This window comes from Prionailurus viverrinus, chromosome E3 (assembly GCF_022837055.1).
Source record: "Prionailurus viverrinus isolate Anna chromosome E3, UM_Priviv_1.0, whole genome shotgun sequence".
NCBI classification, from domain to species: domain Eukaryota; kingdom Metazoa; phylum Chordata; class Mammalia; order Carnivora; family Felidae; genus Prionailurus; species Prionailurus viverrinus.
Genome location: NC_062576.1, coordinates 16,509,318 through 16,529,989, shown reverse-complemented (window position 1 = coordinate 16,529,989; position 20,672 = coordinate 16,509,318). Strand labels below are relative to the sequence as shown.

The following is a 20,672-nucleotide window of genomic DNA, read 5'->3' as shown; positions in this document are numbered from 1 at the left end:
CAGCCCTGGCACGCCCAGTCCTGCCCGGAGCTCAGTGCAAGTGCAAGTCCCACAAAATGGCTTCCAGGAGAGCTGCCAGCCAGCAACCTCGACCGAACAACCGCCTCGTTGTCTGGAGTCTCATGTAAATGTTGCCCAACCTACTTCACGTCTCTCCCGGGGCAACTTGGATCTGGAAGGAAATTCATCTGACTTGACTATTTGGCTAAATAATATCTGATTATTTGGCCAAATAAATTTAAATTATTGTTTTGAAATATACATTTTTTCTCATATAATTTCCTATATTAAACCATTCTGGCCTTTTCTACTTCATTATCCACTGCATGCTTCTTCCTAAACCTCTTTATCCTCTCCCAATTTTCAACCAGGGAGGGTATATAACCACATACTATTGTTTTTAATATTTATTTTGATGGGTGGGGAGAGGCAGAGAGAGAGGGCAAGAGAATCCCAAGCAGGCTCCACGCCATCAGCACAGAACCCGATGCTGGGCTTGATCCCATGATCCGTGAGATCACGACCTGAGCCGAAATCCAGAGTCAGATGTGTAACCAACTGAGCCACCCAGGTTCCCCAATAACCACATAATTTCAAAGCATGTTCTGAAATGTCTCTTTCTTGGTACTGCCCAGAATAAACGCAAACCTGGCTTTCACGTCTTTCCAAGTCATCTGTTAAGAAAGAAATGGTGCATATAGGCTATTAGGAGGCATTTCTTAATTTATTTAAGGCAAAACTCTGATCTTCATTTGGAATGAGTAAAATGTGTAATTACTTCTTTTATTTCATGCAATGATCAAATATCCATTTTTTAAGGTCACTACTTTTGTTTAAGGCTTTTTTTTTTTTTTTTTTTTTTTTTTGAGACAGAGAGAGAGAACACACACACAAGTGAGCAGGAGAGGGGCAGAGGAGAGAGAATCTTCAGCAGGCTCCGCGCCAGGCACAGAGCCCAAAGGAGAGCTCAATCCCACAACTGTGAGATCACGTCCTGAGCCAAAAACAAGTGTCAGAGGCTTAACCAACTGAGCCACCCTGGCGCTCCAAGGCTCCATTTTTTTTTTTTTAATTTTATTTTTTACATTTATTTGCTTTTGAGAGACAAAGAGAGAGAGAGCACAAGTGCGGGAGGGGCAGAGAAAGAATGAGACACAGAATCCGAAGCAGGCTCCAGGCTCCGAGCTGTCAGCACAGAGCCCGATGTGGGGCTTGAACTCACAAACCATGAGATCCTGACGTGAGTCGGAGGAAGTCGGAAGCTTAACCAACTGAGCCACCCAGGCGCTCCAAGGCTCTATTTTCTTTTAAGCCTCTGTAACATTCCCTGTTTGACAAATTCCAAGAGCTAATAAAAGCACATCCAGCCCTCTGCCCAGTGGGAGGGCTGGTGGGGGCTGAGTGGTGACAAGCACTATGCCCTGTGATCAACGGGGTCTCCAACCCCTTGGTTCCTTGCCTGGCTGTTGTTTCTACCCAAAAATGTAAAGGTGCTTGAAATATTAGATACTGAAATACATCACAGGCAGAATGGACAATGCCACAAATCTGTTCTGATACATGGATAACTTTTATTTACCTACCACAGGGAAAACCAATAGTCACCTAAAGCTGCCTAACCCATATTTCCAACAGTGACGGTGTTTAATTTACTATCCACCTTTAAAAGGCTTCAAATAAAATACAGATAGGAAAATACATAAAGAATTAAGATTATAAAACTATCCAGGTAATTAATGGTCATAATAATACTAGGACTGCAGTTAAAAAAAGCAGTTTTCCATAGTTTACTTGAAGTACAGATAATGAGTACCAAATCTATACATTAAGTTGTAATAGACAATTTTAGGCAAATGGTATCAAACTGTATAACTTTTAAAAATTAACCGAAGTTGTTACAAACTGTATAAAAATTGATATTATTCTTCAAGTTCTCCTAAAAGCTCTACAAAATCAGTGATGTACCATTCAGCGTTGTCTTTTACTTGTTGTCTGATCACATTTCCTCCAAATCCAATGAAAACATCCTAAGAAAGGGGAAAAAAGGAGAGTTAAAAAAAATTAAAAAAGATATAGCGGCACCCTAGGGCAGTAAGTGTTTGAAAAGAATGAACTGTTCTGCAAAGAGAGGTTAAGCCTAGCCTCAAGGGGGTGCCTCCCCAGCTCCCTGGGAGCGTCCTTGAATGAGTCAGTGCAACACCGCTGTCAGTCCAATCAGGCCAGGGAACACTCAGGCTTCCAGGAGAACTGAAGCCCTCTAAAAACCAATACAATTGCTTACAAAGGTAAAATCCCATCTGAGTTCTAAACTAGATGCATTCACAACTAGGCTGGGCAATCTCAAAGAGGGAAGAATAAAGAGAAGCCTGTAGTGCAGTGGAGATCCCACTGACCTAGAATCAGGACCAGGGCAGGCGCCTCCTGACAGGTGCCCTGCGTGAACCTGACAGACCTCCCTCCCAGGGAGGGTGTTATTCTGGGATGAAGCAGATGACAGTCCCAGGATCTGCTGCCAGCACTCCACTTTCCATCATTAAAATTATTGAAGGTTATGTTGTTTCCTTAATTTCTACCAAGTGACCCCTTCTTGTAGTCATTTTTAAAATAGTATTTTCTCAGGACACCTGGGTGGCTCAATCAGTTAAGCACCAGACTCTTGGTTTCAGCTCAGGTCACGATCTCACAGTTTCGTGGGTTCCAGCCCCGCATCAGGCTCTGCGCTGGCAGCGTGGAGCCTGCTTGGGATTCTCTCTCCCTGTCTTTCCCTTCCCACTCACTTTGTCTCTCTCAAATAAGTAAATAAATAAAAATTTAAAAACATAGTATTTTCTCTTTTTCCGCCAGGATATAGACACTACATACATAATTTGGAAGTTGAAAATTCTTTCACTTGCCTTTTCTCTTCATTTTTGTTTTCATACCACATAAGGAGGGAAACATAATGAGATTCTTACCTTCCAGTTAAGTGTAGCCTCCTAACTGAGCCTCCTTTCTGCATGCCAGCACCCGCTCGGGGTCCTAACACACCAACTCATTCCCTCTCTGTCCAGCAGCCTCCCAGGGCTTCCCATGACCTCACAGGGACACCAAAGTGCCTGACACATAAAGTCTTCAGCGGTTGCTGAAGAGAAAGCCCATTCTTGCCAGTTCTTGTGCACTGACCAGCCCAGGTCTGTGCCTAGAACATCCCCACTCTGCTCTGCTGCCTCCCTGCCTCCTGCCCCCCGCCTGGTCACTTCTCCCTTGGGTCCTTCCAGGCCTGCACATGGTGGCTGTTGCCCTTCCTTCAAATCACACATTCCTCTGACCACGTCTGCCAGCACACACTTTCCCTTGGCCCGGTCAGGCCGTGTCATCTTCCAATGACTGGAAGGGTCCTCTGGAATTATAATTTTGTCACCTCTTGACATCAGGAGGGGGAGCTCCCTGATAGAACTGGGCATATGTGACTTCTACATACTCCTCATTGGACTAGTCCAGCATTCGTGACTTAGTCAACCTCAGCCTTGATTGTAAATCATCTGAAGACATCTTCTTATCTTGAATTGACTCAAGTAAGTTAAAAGGATCCAAAGATTCTTTAACCACTTTGGGTTAATCATTTACAAAGACAACTATTTTTAGATCTCAGGAAACTAGGTAGTAAAAAGCTCACCACTACATTTTTGGTTCAGGTTTTCTTAATTTAGTATGAGCTGATAAGGGCAAAGTCCTGCATGAAAGTGACACATTGCTGTATAGCATGTTTCCTAGTCTCAGAAAACAACATTCATTCAGAAGAATAAAATGCTTTAATACAGGCACGTTATCAAACCTCCACCAGCCTCAGTTCCCTACTCAGTAAAAAGGAGAAGATACTGTATGAGGAAACAGTTCGTCAAATATAAAAAGACAGTAAAATTTTGATTACAGTTATAAGATCTGAATTATTATTTGTGGTATTATTTGGGGAATCGAAGCCAAACCTTGAGCACACACTGGGGCTAAGAGGTGGCAGCCATACCACAGGAACAGGGTGGTAAAGTTCTAGATGGTTTTTTTTCAGGTTTGCAAAAAGTCAGTTGACATATTGAGACTGAAGGTGTCTTAATTGTTTTGGTTGTTTTACAGTGACACCTGGATGTTCTTCTCTCTTATCTTACCTAAGCAATCATACCAAGTTCTAAATCAGCTGTTTGAAACAGAACCACAACCAGAGAAAACTAGCACACTTAATACCTACAGCAGGAGGACAGGCTTCCATGTCTGTGGCTCCGTCTCCAATCATGATAATTTTCTTAAAATGAAATTTTTCCTTTAAAAGTTTAATAACTTTTCCTTTCCCACCAGATTCGGCTGTTGGCTGCATCTCATCAAAACCTGCATATTCACCTTAAAAGAGCAGTTACAACAGTGTTAATGATCCACAGAATTCTATCAGTAGGGCCAGCTTTTTGCATAGATGATACCCTCACTTAAATGTCACTGAGAAAGCTAAAAATGGCCCTCAGTGAAGTGACCCGGCCTGGATTTCTACACCACAGCCCCACATAAACAACTTTGCTTCTCACTTGCAAATACTTCTTGTTGAGGTAACTCCTTTAAATCATTAATGCCTTGGGGTAAATCAGTTTTATCCTCTAAGCTTTCATAGTTGTAATTCTCAAACCTTGCTGACATGGCAGAACATCATGAAATGATAATATATTAAAATTTTTAAAAGTTAATATATAATTTCATCTAAGAGGCAATTCCAACTTATATTTGATCAATTTTATTTCTTACAGTAATTAGCACACTCACTCTCTGTTCAGACCCATCCAAAATGTTTTATTAACACATCTAAAATTTTTAAATTAATATTATTTGGTTTTAAGGATGTCAGCCAGTCCTTGACATAACTAGAGACAGTATGCAATGATGGAAAACTACAGCTGCAGCTGTGATGGTACACAGAAGGGCCAGGAGGCACTTTCAAAGGAGCGACAGAGGGGCACCTCGGTGGCTCAGTCAGTTAAGCGTCTAACTCTTGATTTTCTCCCAGGTCATGATCTCAGGGTTCTGGGATCGAGCCCCACGTTGGAGCCTGCTTAGGGTTCTCTCTGCCTCTCCCTCCCTCTCTGCCCCTTCCCATCAAGGCAGCGACAGTGCAGTGACTCACTAGCAAACTCTCCTTCCTTAGCCTATGATTGATTTGAATACATGAGAGCTCTCATAAAACTGAAATATAATGCGAGACAGAGTAAGTCATGTGGGAATCAATGTGCAGACATTTATATACAGAGAGATGATTATATGGACACTTATATATACAGATAGATGGACATATATACAGATATGGACATTTATATACAGATAGATGATTATATGGACACTAAAGCTAGGAGAGATGATGGCCCAAGTCTGTTTTGCACGGAGTAAAGACCTCAGTCAAGAGTATCCTTTGCCTCAGTATTTAACTCTGATGCCACCTTGCTTAAGTTGCATCCCAACAGACACTACATAAGATACTGGATACTAGGCCCCGGCGGAGAAGCTGAGGTCATCATTGAATTTGAAATATTTAAAGTGGATACAAAACTGTTTCAGCAATGCAGACAATTAAGTGTGTTGTTGTGGGCGATGGTGCCGTTGGTAAAACCTGTCTCCTGATATCCTACACAACAAATAAATTTCCATCGGAGTACGTACCGACTGTTTTTGACAACTATGCAGTCACAGTTATGATTGGTGGAGAGCCATATACTCTTGGACTTTTTGATACTGCAGGGCAAGAGGATTATGACAGATTACGACCGCTGAGTTATCCACAAACAGATGTATTTCTAGTCTGTTTTTCAGTGGTCTCTCCATCCTCATTTGAAAATGTGAAGGAGAAGTGGGTGCCTGAGATAACTCACCACTGTCCAAAGACTCCTTTCTTGCTTGTTGGGACCCAAATTGATCTCCGAGATGACCCCTCTACGATTGAGAAACTTGCCAAGAACAAATAGAAGCCTATTACTCCAGAGACTGCTGAAAAGCTGGCCCGTGACCTGAAGGCGGTCAAGTATGTGGAGTGTTCTGCACTCACACAGCAAGGCCTAAAGAATGTATTTGACGAAGCAACATTGGCTGCCCTGGAGCCTCCAGAACTGAAGAAGACCCGCAGATGTGTGCTGCTATGAACATCTCCAGAGCCCTTTCCGCACAGCTGGTGTCAGCATCGTACTAAAAGCAATGTTAAATCAAACTAAAGACTAAAAATTAAAGGGGCGCCTGGGTGGCGCAGTCGGTTAAGCGTCCGACTTCAGCCAGGTCACGATCTCGCAGTCCGTGAGTTTGAGCCCCACGTCAGGCTCTGGGCTGATGGCTCGGAGCCTGGAGCCTGTTTCCGATTCTGTGTCTCCCTCTCTCTCTGCCCCTCTCCCGTTCATGCTCTGTCTCTCTCTGTCCCAAAAAATAAATAAAAACGTTGAAAAAAAATTTTTTTTAATTAAAATTCGTTTTTGCAATAATGACAAATGCCCTGCACCTACCCACATGCACTCGTGTGAGACAAGGCCCATAGGTATGGTCCCCTTCCCCCTCTCAGTACTAGTTAATTTGAGTAATTGTGTATTGTCAGAAAAGCGGTTAGTACTAGTTTTTGTTCTGTTGTTTCAAAAAAAATTGTTTTTGTTTGTTTGTTTGTTTGTTTGTTTGTTTAAAAGCAAGGCATGCTTGTGATGACTCTGTAACAGACTAATTTGGGCTGTTGAAGCTGTTCCCGGGGCTCCATCCACTCTGGAGAATAATCTGGGACATTTAGGGGTTTTTTGTTTTTGTTCTTTTTGTTTTTGTTTTCTTTTTTTTGGGGGGGGGAGTGTGTGTGGGGTTTGTTTTTATTTAGTCATGTTTTTAAAATTCAGTAACCATTGGACAGCCCTTAAGGGAAGGAGGATGGACTGACTCTACATTCCACTTCCTAGATCTAGTTTAGAACACTTGTCCCCCACCTGGTGCTCTTAGGAAGGAGTATAGTAAATGCCTCATTTAATAACATACTCCTTTTTGAAAGTTGCCTTTCTCTCCACCCTTGAGTAGGTCTAGTACTTGATGAAACTCATGAAAGCGGGTGGAACCTGTCTTGCCCCTCTTTTCTAGGATGCACTCTATATGTGACTGTGACTTTCAAGGAAATTTGTTTGTCATTTGCTGATTTTTTTTTTTGAAGTTAATTTCTAACTTCGTTCACTGATAAATGAAGAAAAGTATTGCACCTTTTGAAATACACCAAATGGATTGAGTACGTAATTAAAAAACGTTTTTTCCCCTGTCAGTCATTGTCTTACATGCTTAGCGTAGATGTCCGGTTTATTTTTTTTATTTTTTTTTTTTAGCATTTATTTATTTTTGAGACAGAGAGAGACAGAGCATGAATGGGGGAGGGTCAGAGAGAGGGAGACACAGAATCTGAAACAGGCTCCAGGCTCCGAGCTGTCAGCACAGAGCCCGACGCGGGGCTCGAACTCACGGACCGCGAGATCATGACCTGAGCCGAAGTCGGCCGCTTAACCGACTGAGCCACCCAGGCGCCCCTAGATGTCCAGTTTAATAGCGTATGATACAGTGTTCCTAGAACACAGCCGGAGACCTGGTAGATCGAGGAAGTGTGAGGGGTGGTGCTAGAAGACAGATGTCTGTGGAATGATGCACATCCTCTTTCAAGTTGGAGGATGGAGACAGACCTGCTTGATGAAGAAGCTGGGGGTGCGGGTGGGGGTGGGGAGGACATTTAACAATGTGGGGACCAGTCAGGGGAATCCCCTTATTTCTGTTTTGCATACGAGGAACCCTAGAGTAGCTAGTTAAGGCTCTCTGGTTTAGTAAAAAAAATCATGGAGTCTTATGAAGACTCTTCATAAGTGTTAATGGGGATTTTATCTGCTTATTTTGGTTGCGGTTCCCAATTTTTAAAAATGTTTAGGTAATCTTCTCCGCCTTCCCCAAATCCTAATTCTTGTAGATTCATTAGTGTTGAACCAATGCTTTCACATGTCTCAATTCTTTGTACATGCGTTCTTTTCAGATGTATTAAACAAACAAAAAACCCTTAAAAAAGAAAAAAAGATACTGGATACTAAAACTGATGAGAAAGGGAAATGACACCATTAAAGTCTTACCATTGAAGTAGAATTTCAGCCTATTGGCAAATACGTTGGTTGATGGGATATTGAGCTTGGAAGCAATATGCTCCACAATGCTCCTAAAGCCACCAGATATTAGGAAAACCTGAACATTTCGCTCTTGCAGGCGACTTACCAGCTCCCTGCAAAAAAGAAATATACCAGACCCTGATTATATAAAAGAAAAAACATGAAACATGAGGAGAAAACTAAAAAACACCTTTTTCTCCCAAATGCATCTGCCCAAATACATCACATAAGGTATATCGCCTGGTGAATTATAATGTTTTATGAATGTTTTTCTGAATGCACTTAGAAATTAATAGGTAGGGCTGGACTGCTTAGGAAACCATCCCACAAGTCTCCTCAGCCCATGAACCTAGAAACGCAAAATGAAGAGGAAGCTTAGGCTCTCCCTGGGGAGCAAGGAAGGGCAGACGTGAGCAGACGTGGGCAGAGCCAAACAGCCAGACAAGACCACAGGCAAGAGCTGAAAGAACGAGACAGAAGGGAGCACTAGAGCAATGGTGAGAGATTCTCAAGAGGACATGCCCCCAAACACAGGTGCTGACAGAACCCAGACCGGGGCTCCTCTTACCTTATGCCAGGAGTCAGGTGGGGGGGGTGCTCTGCTATGAGCCTTTGTACCTGTTCCCTGGAGGGCTGGATCAGCGCTAAGCGCTCTGTGAGGGCAGCCTTGAAAGGCACTGCCCCACCCATGGCTCGCCGTGTCCTAGGAGGAAGACCCAACAGTCAGGCCAGACGAGTCAGATGTCCCCAGAGTTTACATGCCCAACCTCCCCAGCTCCTCCAAAGTCCACCCAGGAGGAAGGTGCTACCTAGAGCTCCACCATACAACACGCATGCTACGATGCCGTGAGAGCGAGGCCTGGGAATAAACATATGGAAGGTTTGTTTGAGAATCATACTAAGATTTTGCAGCCACGTCTCACATCAAATGCAGCTGAACATGAAATGGTCTGTGACCTGGTGACTATAGGCAGCAATAATACTGCAGGCATAAACTGAGAGACTCTGAACCAAAACTAGCTTTCTAGCAAACCACAGAGGCCACACTTTCAACCATGACACAAAGCACTGGACACATGGTGATCCCCCACCCCGTCATCTTCTTTGGTTAGTTATGGTCATCGTTCCTCTGACCGAGCTAAGAGCATGTCACCCATATTTATTTGTCAGGGGCAACTTTCCTTTTTCCATAAATATTTGTATAAATGGATGATTGGATAATGTACACTAGTGAATTCAGTTGTAAATGATGGAAGAAGCAGCTTACTGCCCATGATTTATAGCCAGGGACTAAAAATCAGAGAAATGTGGCTCTGGTCCTACATGTTGTTGAAACGTCACTCTCTTTTGCAATTTTTTATCATTTCATAAAGTGAATAAATACTGTTCCTACATTTCTGACACAGCATCCTCAACTCCACAGAATTTGGCTAGCTCATCAATTCCTTCTTCTCTGATGACTGTGCTATCAACATCAAAGCATACTGCATCAGCTGAACAGAAAAGTTTCCTCAACTCTGAATGGGAGACCATCCTTGGAAGAATTGTTCTCCTACAAGAGAAAAAAAATAAACATACTTTAAGGCTTATAATCATAAAAAAGATCCAATTTTGCCCATTTATGCCAATATACTTTGATTCATATCAAAGTCGGTGTATCCCTCATAAACATGGACTCACACAGACTTACTTGTTGTTTAGTACAAAATAAGCACCTTCTAAATGTCAGGTCTCAATGAGCGGGACCAAACTCTTCTCCCAGGAACTCAGTCTAGTGAAATACCAACTTATAAATATATTTGATGTTCAACCATATTCAACTCTTTTTGCCCTAATAATTATAGCAATAAGGCCAAGTGCTAAAGTGGATGTGCATAAGATACTGTGGGCACACAGAGAAAATGCTTTTAACCTTGCCTATGTTATAGGGATTCCAAGGGACATAGTCATTGGAGCTGAATCATGAAGAGTAAATGGCCTGAGTAGGTTCTCAAAGGGCAGGGTATCAGCTTGGTGTGTGCTGGGCATGGGGGGCAGGGAGATCGAGGCAAGAAGAGGAAGTAATGATGGTAGAGAAAAGAGTAGGGGCAGAGGCAAGGAGAAAGAATGATGGATAGGGGTGCCTGGGTGGCTCAGTCGGTTGAGTGTTGGTTGACACTTGATTTTAGCTCAGGTCATGATCCCAAGGTTGTGGGATAAAGTCCCGCATTAGGCTTCACACTCAGCTTGGGATTCTCTCTCTCTGCCCCTCTGCCCTGTTCGCGTGCATGAGCTCGTTCTCAAAAAAAAAAAAAAAAAAAAGATGATGGATAACATACTGGAAGCCTCCCAATGGAGTCCAGCTACCAGGTGGTGCACAAAGGGGGGCCCTGAGCCAGGCTAAGGAGTTTGGATTTTAACATCTAGGTAATGGAAAACCTTGAAAGGCCTTTGCCTCCACAGAGAGGTCAGAGCTAAACTACACATCGGTTAGTCACCAGAGTAGAGGTGGTAATTGAGGGCATGGCCTGATGAAAGTCACCAGAGAGTGGAAAGCAGGAGAAAAGAAGAGGGCTGAGGACAGACCCCACAAGGAACAGAAAAGGTTAGATCAGGAGCCTGGGAAGGAAAATGAAAAGAGATCAAGACTCACTCACAGGAAGAGCCCCGAGGACCACTGTGCTGCAGAATCTATGGGGGACAGAGTTTCAAAAGGAATTTTGCAGGTTTTTTACTTTTTAAGAAAATCACTGGACTGGAATCTTGAGGGTGAAGTGGATCCTAGAGGTCACCTAGACCAGTCTCCCATCAAATATGTCATGTACGAGGCCACACAGATGATGCAAATAACCTATATTTAGAATAGATGCCGGCTAAAAACAGACTCAAAGGAACTGGCCAACCTACTTCATAACTGATTTCTAACCAATGCATCTGTAAGAATGATCCAGGTCAAAGCTGACCTGCGGGGGAAAAAATCTTTTCGGCCAAGGGCTGACAAACTAGAGCCAGCCCGTTTGGAACCCTTACCAAATAGGAAACAGGAGTTTCACTGGAGACCCAGTAAGAAGGGGAAAGAGAAGGCAAATTAATGAATCCAGTAAGACAGTAGAGTATTAAACTAAACTAACATCAGCCTCGATGTGAATGAAGTTTCCATTAAACAGAAAACTTAAAAATACATGAATACTAAACATGTATGCTATTAATTATCTATAATCTCTTTTTCTACCATCATCATGCTCCTGTTCAAGCAGATCCCTCACCTCAGAGGACTGACTTCCCACGTTCACATATCATCCCCCCTGTGAACTGGGCTTCTTTGCTGGTTGCTTCTCTTCCGTTCTCTTACCGATGCAACGACCCATGGTCCACCCCTGGTCTTCTCTAACCCACCCACTCCCTCAATGAATTCATCCGGGCTTGTGGCTTTAAATGTCATCTCTATGACAGTAACTTCCAAATATACACCTGGACCCCAGGCCTCTCTCCCAAACTCCAAACTCCAACCACCTTCCTGACCTCATTCAGGTGTCTGGTAAACATGTCTAAAACTGAACTCCTGATCTTCTTGTCTCCCCAAAACGGCTATTCTTGCACCTTCCTTCTCTCCCCTGATGGCAACTCCATTTTTCAGTCACCCTCGACATTTTTCTTTCTCTCAAAACCCATATCCCATCATTCAAGAAATTATGTTGGTTTCACCTTGAAAGCCTAACCAAAATCTGACCACTTCTCACCCTATCCACTGCTATTGCTCTAGCCTGGGTTACGAATATTTCTTGCCAAGACTGCACCAGTAGCCTCCTAAAAGGTCTCCCGTCCCAGTTTTTTGTTCCTAACATAACAGTCAAAGTAATCATTGTAAGCTATAAACCAAATTATGTCACACTTACTTCTAGCTCAAATTCCTTCAATGGCTCCTCATTTTATTAACAGTAAAAGCCAAAGTTCTTACAATCACCTATAAGGTCAGCCCCCCATCCTGGCACCACCACCACCACCGCTGCCTCCCCCCCATTACATCTCTGACCTCACTTCCTACTCCTCCCCCTTGCTCACTCTGCTCCAACCACACCAGTTCTCTTGCTGCTCTGGAAATACACTAGGCAGGTTTCCCACTCAGGGCCTTTGCTCCAGATGTGCCCTTGGTGGGAATGCTCTTCACTCAGATACCCACTTGGCCAAGTCCCTTATCAAGAGTAAAAAATAATGACTCTTTTAAAAAAGTGATTGCTCAGGGGTACCTGGGTGGCTCAGTCGGTTAAGTGTCTGACTTTGGCTCAGGTCATGATCTCACAGTCTGAGTTCGAGCCCGGCATCGGGCTCTGTGCTGACAGCTTAGAGCCTGGAGCCTGCTTCGGATTCTGTGTCTCCCTCTCTCTCTGCCCCTCCCCTGCTCGCACTCTGTCCCTGTCTGTCTCCCTTTCAAAAATAAATAAACATTAAAAAAAAAAAAAGAGTGGGGGCACCTGGGTGGCTCAGTCAGTTAGGCATCCAACTTTGGCTCAGATCATGATCTCACAGTTATGGGTTCAAGCCCTGCATCGGGCTCTCTGCTGACAGCTCAGAGCTTAGAGCCTTCTTTGGATTCTGTGTCCCACTCTCTCTCTGCCACTCCCCTGCTCGCACTCTCCTTCTCTCTCTCTCTCTCTCAAATATGAATAAACATTTAAAAAAAAAATTTTTTTTAAAAAGCGTTTGCCCAAATATCACCTTCTTCCATGAGCCAACCCTTGACCACCTGTTTATCACTGCAACCTCCTCTCCTTATCCTTAACCCAACCTTACTAATCTCCCTCACTATCCCTTACGTTTTCTTTTTTCTGTAACATCTATCATCTTCTAACATATGATAAAATGTACTCATGAGGCATCTGGGTGGCTCAGTTAGTTAAGCATCCAACTTCAGCTCAGGTCATGATCTCTCAGTTCATGAGTTTGAGCCTCACAAGGGGCTCTTCGCTGTCAGCACAGAGCCCACTTCATATCCTCTGTCCCCCCACCCCCCCCCCGCTCTCTGCCCCTCCCCCACTCATTCTCTCTCTTTCTCTCTCTCTCTCAAAATAAACTTTAAAAAATGTACTTATTATGTTTATTATGTATTGTCTATCTGTCCTCATTAGTATGTAAATTTCATAAGAATAGGCTCTTTATCAGCTTTGTTCACTACTGGATCCTTAGGACTGAGAACAGTACCTATAGTACCTATAGTAGGGCTTAATAATATTTGTTGAATTAAGTGAAGAAATAAAGCTCAATGCCATCTTCACTATAGGGTCTTCCCAGATTCCTCCGGGCTGGAAAAGATTTCTCTCCAGAATTTCCACAGTACTTAATGTAGACCTGTTTTCAATATATGAAATTCATAATATTCCTACTTATCTTAGACTTACTTATGTGCTTGTCACCTCCACTCCTGGATTGCAAGCTCTTTATACTAAGATCGAAAATTTTCTAAGACCCCAATTTAGGCCTCTTTTGAGTAGATGCTCAATTAATTTCTGAAGGTTGAATAAATAAATGAAATGATATAATTGTGAATTACATACCCGCAACTATTTAACTTTTTATTGTGCAGAATGTCAAATACATACAAAAATAGAGAAAATGAATACATGAATTCCATGTATGCAACATCCTGCCTCAACAATCATAGCAAATCATGCCTCATCAACAACCCCACTAACAAGGGTTCTGTACCCCAATTCCAACATGGGTGCGTTCCCACACATTGAAGCAATTCTTAGACACCAGCATGGTGTCTCCTATAATTCAACTCTATTCTGACTTTATCTATCCCACAGATAGCATCAAATCCCATAGGTTCAGTCCCATAAGACTGAACCTTCCCCACCACACACACACACACACACACACACACACACTTAAGACCCCAATGCCAAGTACAGGTTGTCACCCATGCTTCTGACCAACCGCTACACACTGGAGGTTCCAACAATCCCCTCTTTGGGTTTGATTAATTTGCTGCAGTGGCTCAGAGAACTCAGAGAAATATTTTATTTACTAGATCACCAGTGTATTATAAAAGGGTAGAACTCAGATGGAAGCAATGCACAGGACAGGGTTTGTGGGAAGAAGCACAGAGCTTCCATGCCCTCTCTGAACATCCCATTCTCCCTGCATCTCCATGTGTTCACCAACCCAACCCAGAAGCTTTCAAAACTCCATCCTTTGTGTTTTTATTTGTTGTGAAGTCATGACTGATTAAATCATTGGCCATTGATGACTGAGCTAGATCACCAGCCTTTCTCCCCTCCTTGGAGGTCAGGAGGGTGGGACTCAAAGTTCCAACTCTCCAGTCACCAAGGTTGGCTCTGATGGCAAACAGGCCCATCCTTAGGTGAGGTCCAAAATTCACCTCATTAACATAGGAAGAAACACCAGACTAAAAGTCACCTCACTAACATAAGAAGAAACACCTTTATCACTCTCATCATAGGAAATTCCAAGGGTTTTAAGAGCTGGGAGCCAGAGATGAGGACAAGAGCAAATATGTTTCTTATTATAAATCATAATATCACGCCCAAACACTTCCACCTTCCCTCGTTATCTCAAAGCACATCATATCATTTCATCCAAAATATTTCAGTGTATATTTCTAAAAGGTAAAGACTTTTTTTTAACATGGCTATTACATTTTAATTTTAAGTATACTACTATACCTGACTGTACCCAGGTTTGTCTTCTGAGGAATCTAGAATCAAATCAAGTTAAGACTTAATCATATCAGAGCTAATGATGCCCTTGCTAATCCAGTCCCCATAATTAGCATATAAATTAACCTAATGTCTGTCTTATTCAATTAATTTATGCCCTTCATGATTTGGATCCTATCTATTTCACCAATCTATCCCCCATTGCTTTTCTCTCCCAAGAAATACGCACACACACACACACACACACAAACATATACACACAACTTATGCTCAAGGTATACAGAAGATGTCTTGTTCCTTAAATGTCAGTTTTTTAAACCTCTCTATGCCTTTGCAAATGCCAATCCCTCTGTCTGAAATCACCTCAGTCCTCATGTCCAGTGGGCAAATTCCTATTTATTATTCAAGATGCAGATTAAATAACCTTCCCTATACTACACTATCTCCTTCCTATTCCTTCAGAGAATTAATTAATTAGTCACTCCCATTTCTCTCCTAGGATGGGAGTTCCTTCAGGGTAAGGACCTTGACTGAATTATCTTTCATCTCTGTTTCCAGGACCCACCAGGTGCAAAATAAATATTTCATGAATTAAATAGAGTTGAATCTAAGAAGTTATTGAGTACTCAGCAAGAATTGAGTAGATTATTATCCTCAATAAAACTATCCCAACTTAGAGTGCTATCAGCCTAAAATTAAAATCCTTGAGGTGACTGGGTGGCTCTGTCAGTTATGTGTCTGACTCTTGATTTTGGCTCAGATCATGATCCACGGTTCGTGAGATCAAGCCCTAAGTCATATTCTACACTGACAACACAGAGCTTGCTTGGGATTCTCTTTCTCCTTTCTCTCTCTCTCTCTCTGCTTCTCCCCTGCTCATGCTTGCTCAATCTCTCTCTCTCTCTCAAAATAAATAAATAAACTTAAAAAAATTAAATTAGGGGCACCTGGGTAGCTCAGTTAGTTGAGCATCCAGCTTTTTTTTGTTTTATAATTTTTTTAAACGTTTGTCTCTTATTATTGAGAGACAGAGACAGAGCACAAGCAGGGATGGGACAGAGAAAGAGGGGGACACAGAATCCAAAGCAGGCTCCAGGCTCTGAGTTGTCAGCACAGAGCCCAATGCGGGGCTCGAACTCACAAACCGCAAGATCATGACCTGAGCCGAAGTCCGACGCTTAACCAACTGAGCCACCCAGGCGCCCCGCGTCCAGCTGTTGATTTTGGCTCAGGTCATAATCTCCAAGTTCATGAATTTGAGCCCCGCATCGGGTTCTGTGCTGACAATATGGAGCCTGCTTGGGATTCTCTCTTTCTCCCTCTCCCTGTGCCCCTCCCCCATTCTCTCTTAAAGTAAATAAAAACTTTATAAAAATTAAATCAAATCAAATCAAATCAAAATCCTTAACCAGCAATGATGACTATACTCTAACCAATAGAACAGAATGGACATCGTATATTCTGAAGCTGGAAGAAACCTCAAAGCCATCATCTGGGTCAGATCCCATGCCTTTCTGCAAGAACGATATTAATGTGTCCATTTCACAAATTAACAACTAGAGGTATAAGATACTTAAATTCTTTACCCAAGGTCACACAGCTCCCAAGTGATGGCTAAAAAAACTAAAACTTGGATCTCAAATGCACAGAAACAACATAAAAGGTGGTGAATAAATAAGAGGTGGATAAATTGAGAAGCAGAGAAATTAAGCAGAACTAAATAAGGTTAAACATTTGATAAGAACCTATGTGGATTCAGGAAATGTCAGAGATTTTCATCAACAATTCAGACCAAAGTTCTGCTAGCTGGACAACACAATGGGTAATGATTCATTAACAGTGAAAGAAGAAAGTCTGCACATTCTTTGGGAGGCCAGTAGATAGAAACAGGTTTCATAAATCATCAAATTTCCACCAACCCGGGAACATCAAGGAACTTCATATCCCACTCTCTCTGTGGCTCAGTAACCACTCATTTGGCTCTGGTCCAGAGGGAATCGATGCAATTCATATCACATGGCTAGGCAGGCTCATTATACAAGCCTAGAAGACAGAAGTCTATCAGCAGAGGAGTGGTAGTTAATGCAATGCAATCCCACTGAGCATAAGAGAACCAATCATATGCAAATAGAGGGAAAGCAAGGAACAGACAAATAACATAAGAGGAGCTAAAAGGAGATAAATGGGACAGGCCAAAGAACCTTTTAAGACTGTGCATGAGGTAGTACAATGTCACTAAGAACAGGCAATACTCCTGAGAATGACTGACCGGCTCCTGAAGCCTCAAAACCTGTACGACCAAAGCCAGTCCACACTGCCACCCTGTGCCTAAGCCTATGACCTGAGAAGTACACAATGGGCACCATGTTCAAGAGGCTACCAGTCTCACTGAGATGATCAGACAAATCATTACTGTTCGTGTTTGAAAAGTCAGTGACTTGAGCCTCTTCTTGACCACTGATAATAGCAATAGCTTCAGCCAGACCATCAGCCTCAGATATGAAAGGAAACACACATTTCCTCAAATAAAGTAAGGACTGATTTCCATATCCCCAGATGAACACTAGTCCTGACTTATGACTCAGAAGCGCCGAAAACTGCTTCCTGGATTGTACTGTGTACCAAAGACAAAGAAAATAGGATGTTTGAGACAAAAGTCACATTGAATTTACTTGGAAGGCTGATTCTTTCTCCACGCCCTCCCTAGAAGACACAGCTGGATTATATAACCTTAACTTTGCCCCACAGAAAGCTCATGTCAGGGGATATGCCCTCCAACCCCTAGGATTACACAGATTTGGCTCCCTACTTAGACCTTAGAACAAATGGCCAGCACTGTAAAATGCCCTGCCTCCTTGTTCACTTCTGGCTGCCTGTTTTTTCATGGTCTCCACCAGGAGTGGCTCACAATTCACACTTATTCAAATTTCTCATAGCTAGAGGGAGGAAAAATCTGCTAAGTTCAGGTGCTTCAAAGTAAATTGTGTACATTAGAATTTTACACACAAAAAAATCATTGCTAGAGAATGAACTCTGGATCCCTCACATCTGGCCTTTGTGGGGAGGGGAACAGGGCTGGAGGTGGAAGAAATCCTAGCAGAAGGGTATGTGCTTTGACATGGCAGCTCCCAGGCCCAGTCCTGAGCAATGAACCACTGCCCTTCTGCGGGTCAGAATAGGTCTCCTGTCCACCTGACCCCAAGCTGGTCCATCTTGGGGAAACATGGGGCCAATGGTAAAGAAGCCTCTGCTGACAACCCCTTCTCACCCCCAGCTCCAAAAGTACAAAAGTATATTTTCTTTCAGGGCCAGCCTTAGGAGCTCTGATTTTGGATAAGAGGGAAAAACCTCTCCACAAAAACTCTGTTTGAACTTCTCCATCTATGTATCCCATGAGAGGCACCCAAGATCACCTTCACCAACTTACTCTTTTGTTAGGATTGACCTCTTACCTTCACTTGTGTAAGAACAAATACAAGCTGGTACAGAGGTTACGGAGGTCAAGCACATCCAAGAGAACAAAACTTACTAGGCTTAAATGGATGTCACTTTTGGTAGGAGGGGTGAGTCTGTTTCAGGCCCTCTGGGCACTGCAACAATGCACCAATGGATTCTGAGAAGCTTCTGGATCAGTGAAGAGTCAAAGATCCTCCAGTAACTAAGCCTAGGGTTCCTGGCGAATGCATTTATGATTAAAAAAAAAAAAAAAGGAACTGCTGTACTGGGGAACCTGAGATTTTATGCACCCCACATACATTACAGTGCACAATTTTATTCCGGTGAAGAGGAAACTGATCACTGATAAACAAATTAACAGCAACAAAAAACAAATCAGACTCACGTTTCTCCAGTGCTGGATTCCTAGGAAATGACACTCTTCTCTTCCTGCTTCTTTCCTGAATAAAAATGCAGCATAAAGTTCTGACTACAAATTTCTTTATGAGATCTTGGGAGTTCTGCAAGAGCAAGAGCCTAGAAAGAAAGAAGAAGGAAATGAACATTAAGGTTCAGACTCAAGAGAAGAAAGAAACTGTCTAGCTTCACTCTCCCAGCTGGTAGGACTGGTACAAAGACGGGTCAGATGCAAAGTTCCCTAAGACTGCTTCCCTTGCAAGACGCTGGACTTCTGCCTCCTTTCAGGACTGCAGAGGAGTACACACACTTTTCTCTGGCTTTGATTCTGCAAAAGCTTCAGGTCTGACAGGAAATCACCTACACCAGATCAGCAGAACACAGAGGCAAGGGAAGAAAAGAGGATCTACTGAGAGAACAAAATGCAAACACAGGGAAGCTGACAGGTACATTAACAGACTACAAAACAGACCCAGCTGTCTTCAAAACGAAGAGACAAAGTCTCCAATATTCCAAGAACAGTCACAGAAAAGTCTGGCTGCCCAATAACAAGGGAACAAAGTCAACAATTTTGAATTAAAATCCTCATAATCAAAACTGTAAATAGAAGTATCTCGGTTGAGCATCCGACTCTCGATTTTGGCTCTGGTCTTGATCTCAGTTTGTAGGATGGAGCCCCTGAGTCAGGTTCTGCACTGTCTCTCTCTCTGCCCCTCCCCCATTCTCATGCACACATGCTTGCACACACTCTCTCTCAAAATAAATAAACATTAAAAAAATAACCTCATCAATTTTTAAAAAGTAGACAACAATGCTAAATCTCAGAAGAAAAAAAAGATAAAAGAAATAAGATGAGTCAAGAAAAAGCAAAGAGATTGAAAGGGAAGGCTCAAAATACAGTCCTTACTGAACTCAAAAAAGGTTGTGTTCCCTTTCTCTCATCCAAGTTTTTTAGTTAATTTCAAAAACAAAAAGGAATGTGGCTTCCATCATGCCCCAGCCTCTCCCTTACTCTAAGAAAAGACAGCTGCCACATTGGTGGTAGCCTATGGTGAGGCCTGTGTGGCAGAACTTAAGGGGCCCCCAGCAAACAGCCAGAAAGGAACTGAGGCCCTCAGTCCGACAACCCTCAAGGAACTGAATCCTGCCAACAACTATGTGAGCGGGCTAGGAAGCAGATCTTCTCCAATACAACATTAGGTGAGTTCACCTTGGCCAACTGTGACCGCTTAAAAAACCCTAAACCAGAACCACCCAGCTAAGCTGCTCCCAGAATTTTAACCCCCAGAAACTGAGAAAATAAATATTTGTTGTTTTAAGCTCCCAAGTTTGGGGGTAATTTGTTATACAGCAATACATAGCTAACACAACAGCTTTGAGGTAGGCAAAACTTTCTTAACGCCCCAAAAACATGAATAATGAAAGGAAAACGTGATAGAATGAACTTCATCAAGATTAAAGCTCTTCAAAAGCTTCTTCATGATAGAAAAAAAAAAAAGAAAGAAAAGGAAAAGGCAAGCCACAGAATGGGAGAAAATGTTTACAGTACACATATTCGACAAAGCACTTGTATCCAGAATAAAGAACTCTTACAACACAGTAATAACACGAACAACTTATAATAAAATATGAACAAAATATTTGAATAGACATTCCAAAAAAGAAGGTATGCAGATAAACTCAAAAGGCAAATGACTAAAACAAAAAAGACTGCACACACCAAGTATCGGTGAGGACCTGGAAAAACTGAACTCTCTAATACACTGCTGGCAGGGATAGAAAATGATACGACCATTTTGGAAAACATTTTGCAAGTTTCTTAAAATAAACACATACCTACCATAAGACTCAGCAATCCCACCCTGGAGATTTATCCAAGAGCAATCAAAGAGCGCTTTATTCGTGAAAGCCCCAAACTAGAGTGTCCATCAACAGATAAGTGGAGGAATAAATTGTGGTGTATCCTTACGATGGAATGCTACTCAGCAACAAAAAGGAAGGAATT

General features: G+C 42.6%; 1 protein-coding gene and 1 pseudogene across 6 annotated transcripts in view; one reads left to right on the top strand and one right to left on the bottom strand.

Moving 5' to 3' along the window:
• Positions 1-1,551: 1,551 nt before the first annotated feature.
• PSPH (phosphoserine phosphatase) overlaps positions 1,552-20,672 on the bottom strand; it is a 57,549-nt gene continuing 38,428 nt past the window's right edge. For 5 of the 6 annotated variants that reach the window (XM_047839324.1, XM_047839322.1, XM_047839323.1 and 2 more), the window contains 6 exons: positions 18,657-18,787; positions 9,550-9,708; positions 8,725-8,859; positions 8,124-8,269; positions 4,223-4,371; positions 1,552-2,027 (listed from right to left, as the gene is read on the bottom strand). In XM_047839324.1, the coding sequence (XP_047695280.1) occupies positions 1,920-2,027; positions 4,223-4,371; positions 8,124-8,269; positions 8,725-8,859; positions 9,550-9,689 (678 nt within the window). In that variant the 5' untranslated portion in view covers positions 9,690-9,708; positions 18,657-18,787 and the 3' untranslated portion in view covers positions 1,552-1,919. Of the gene's footprint in view, positions 2,028-4,218; positions 4,372-8,123; positions 8,270-8,724; positions 8,860-9,549; positions 9,709-18,656; positions 18,788-20,672 lie in introns of all 6 variants that reach the window. The other variant, XM_047839326.1, reaches the window with a different exon arrangement.
• On the top strand, positions 4,864-6,222 carry LOC125154747 (cell division control protein 42 homolog; annotated as a pseudogene).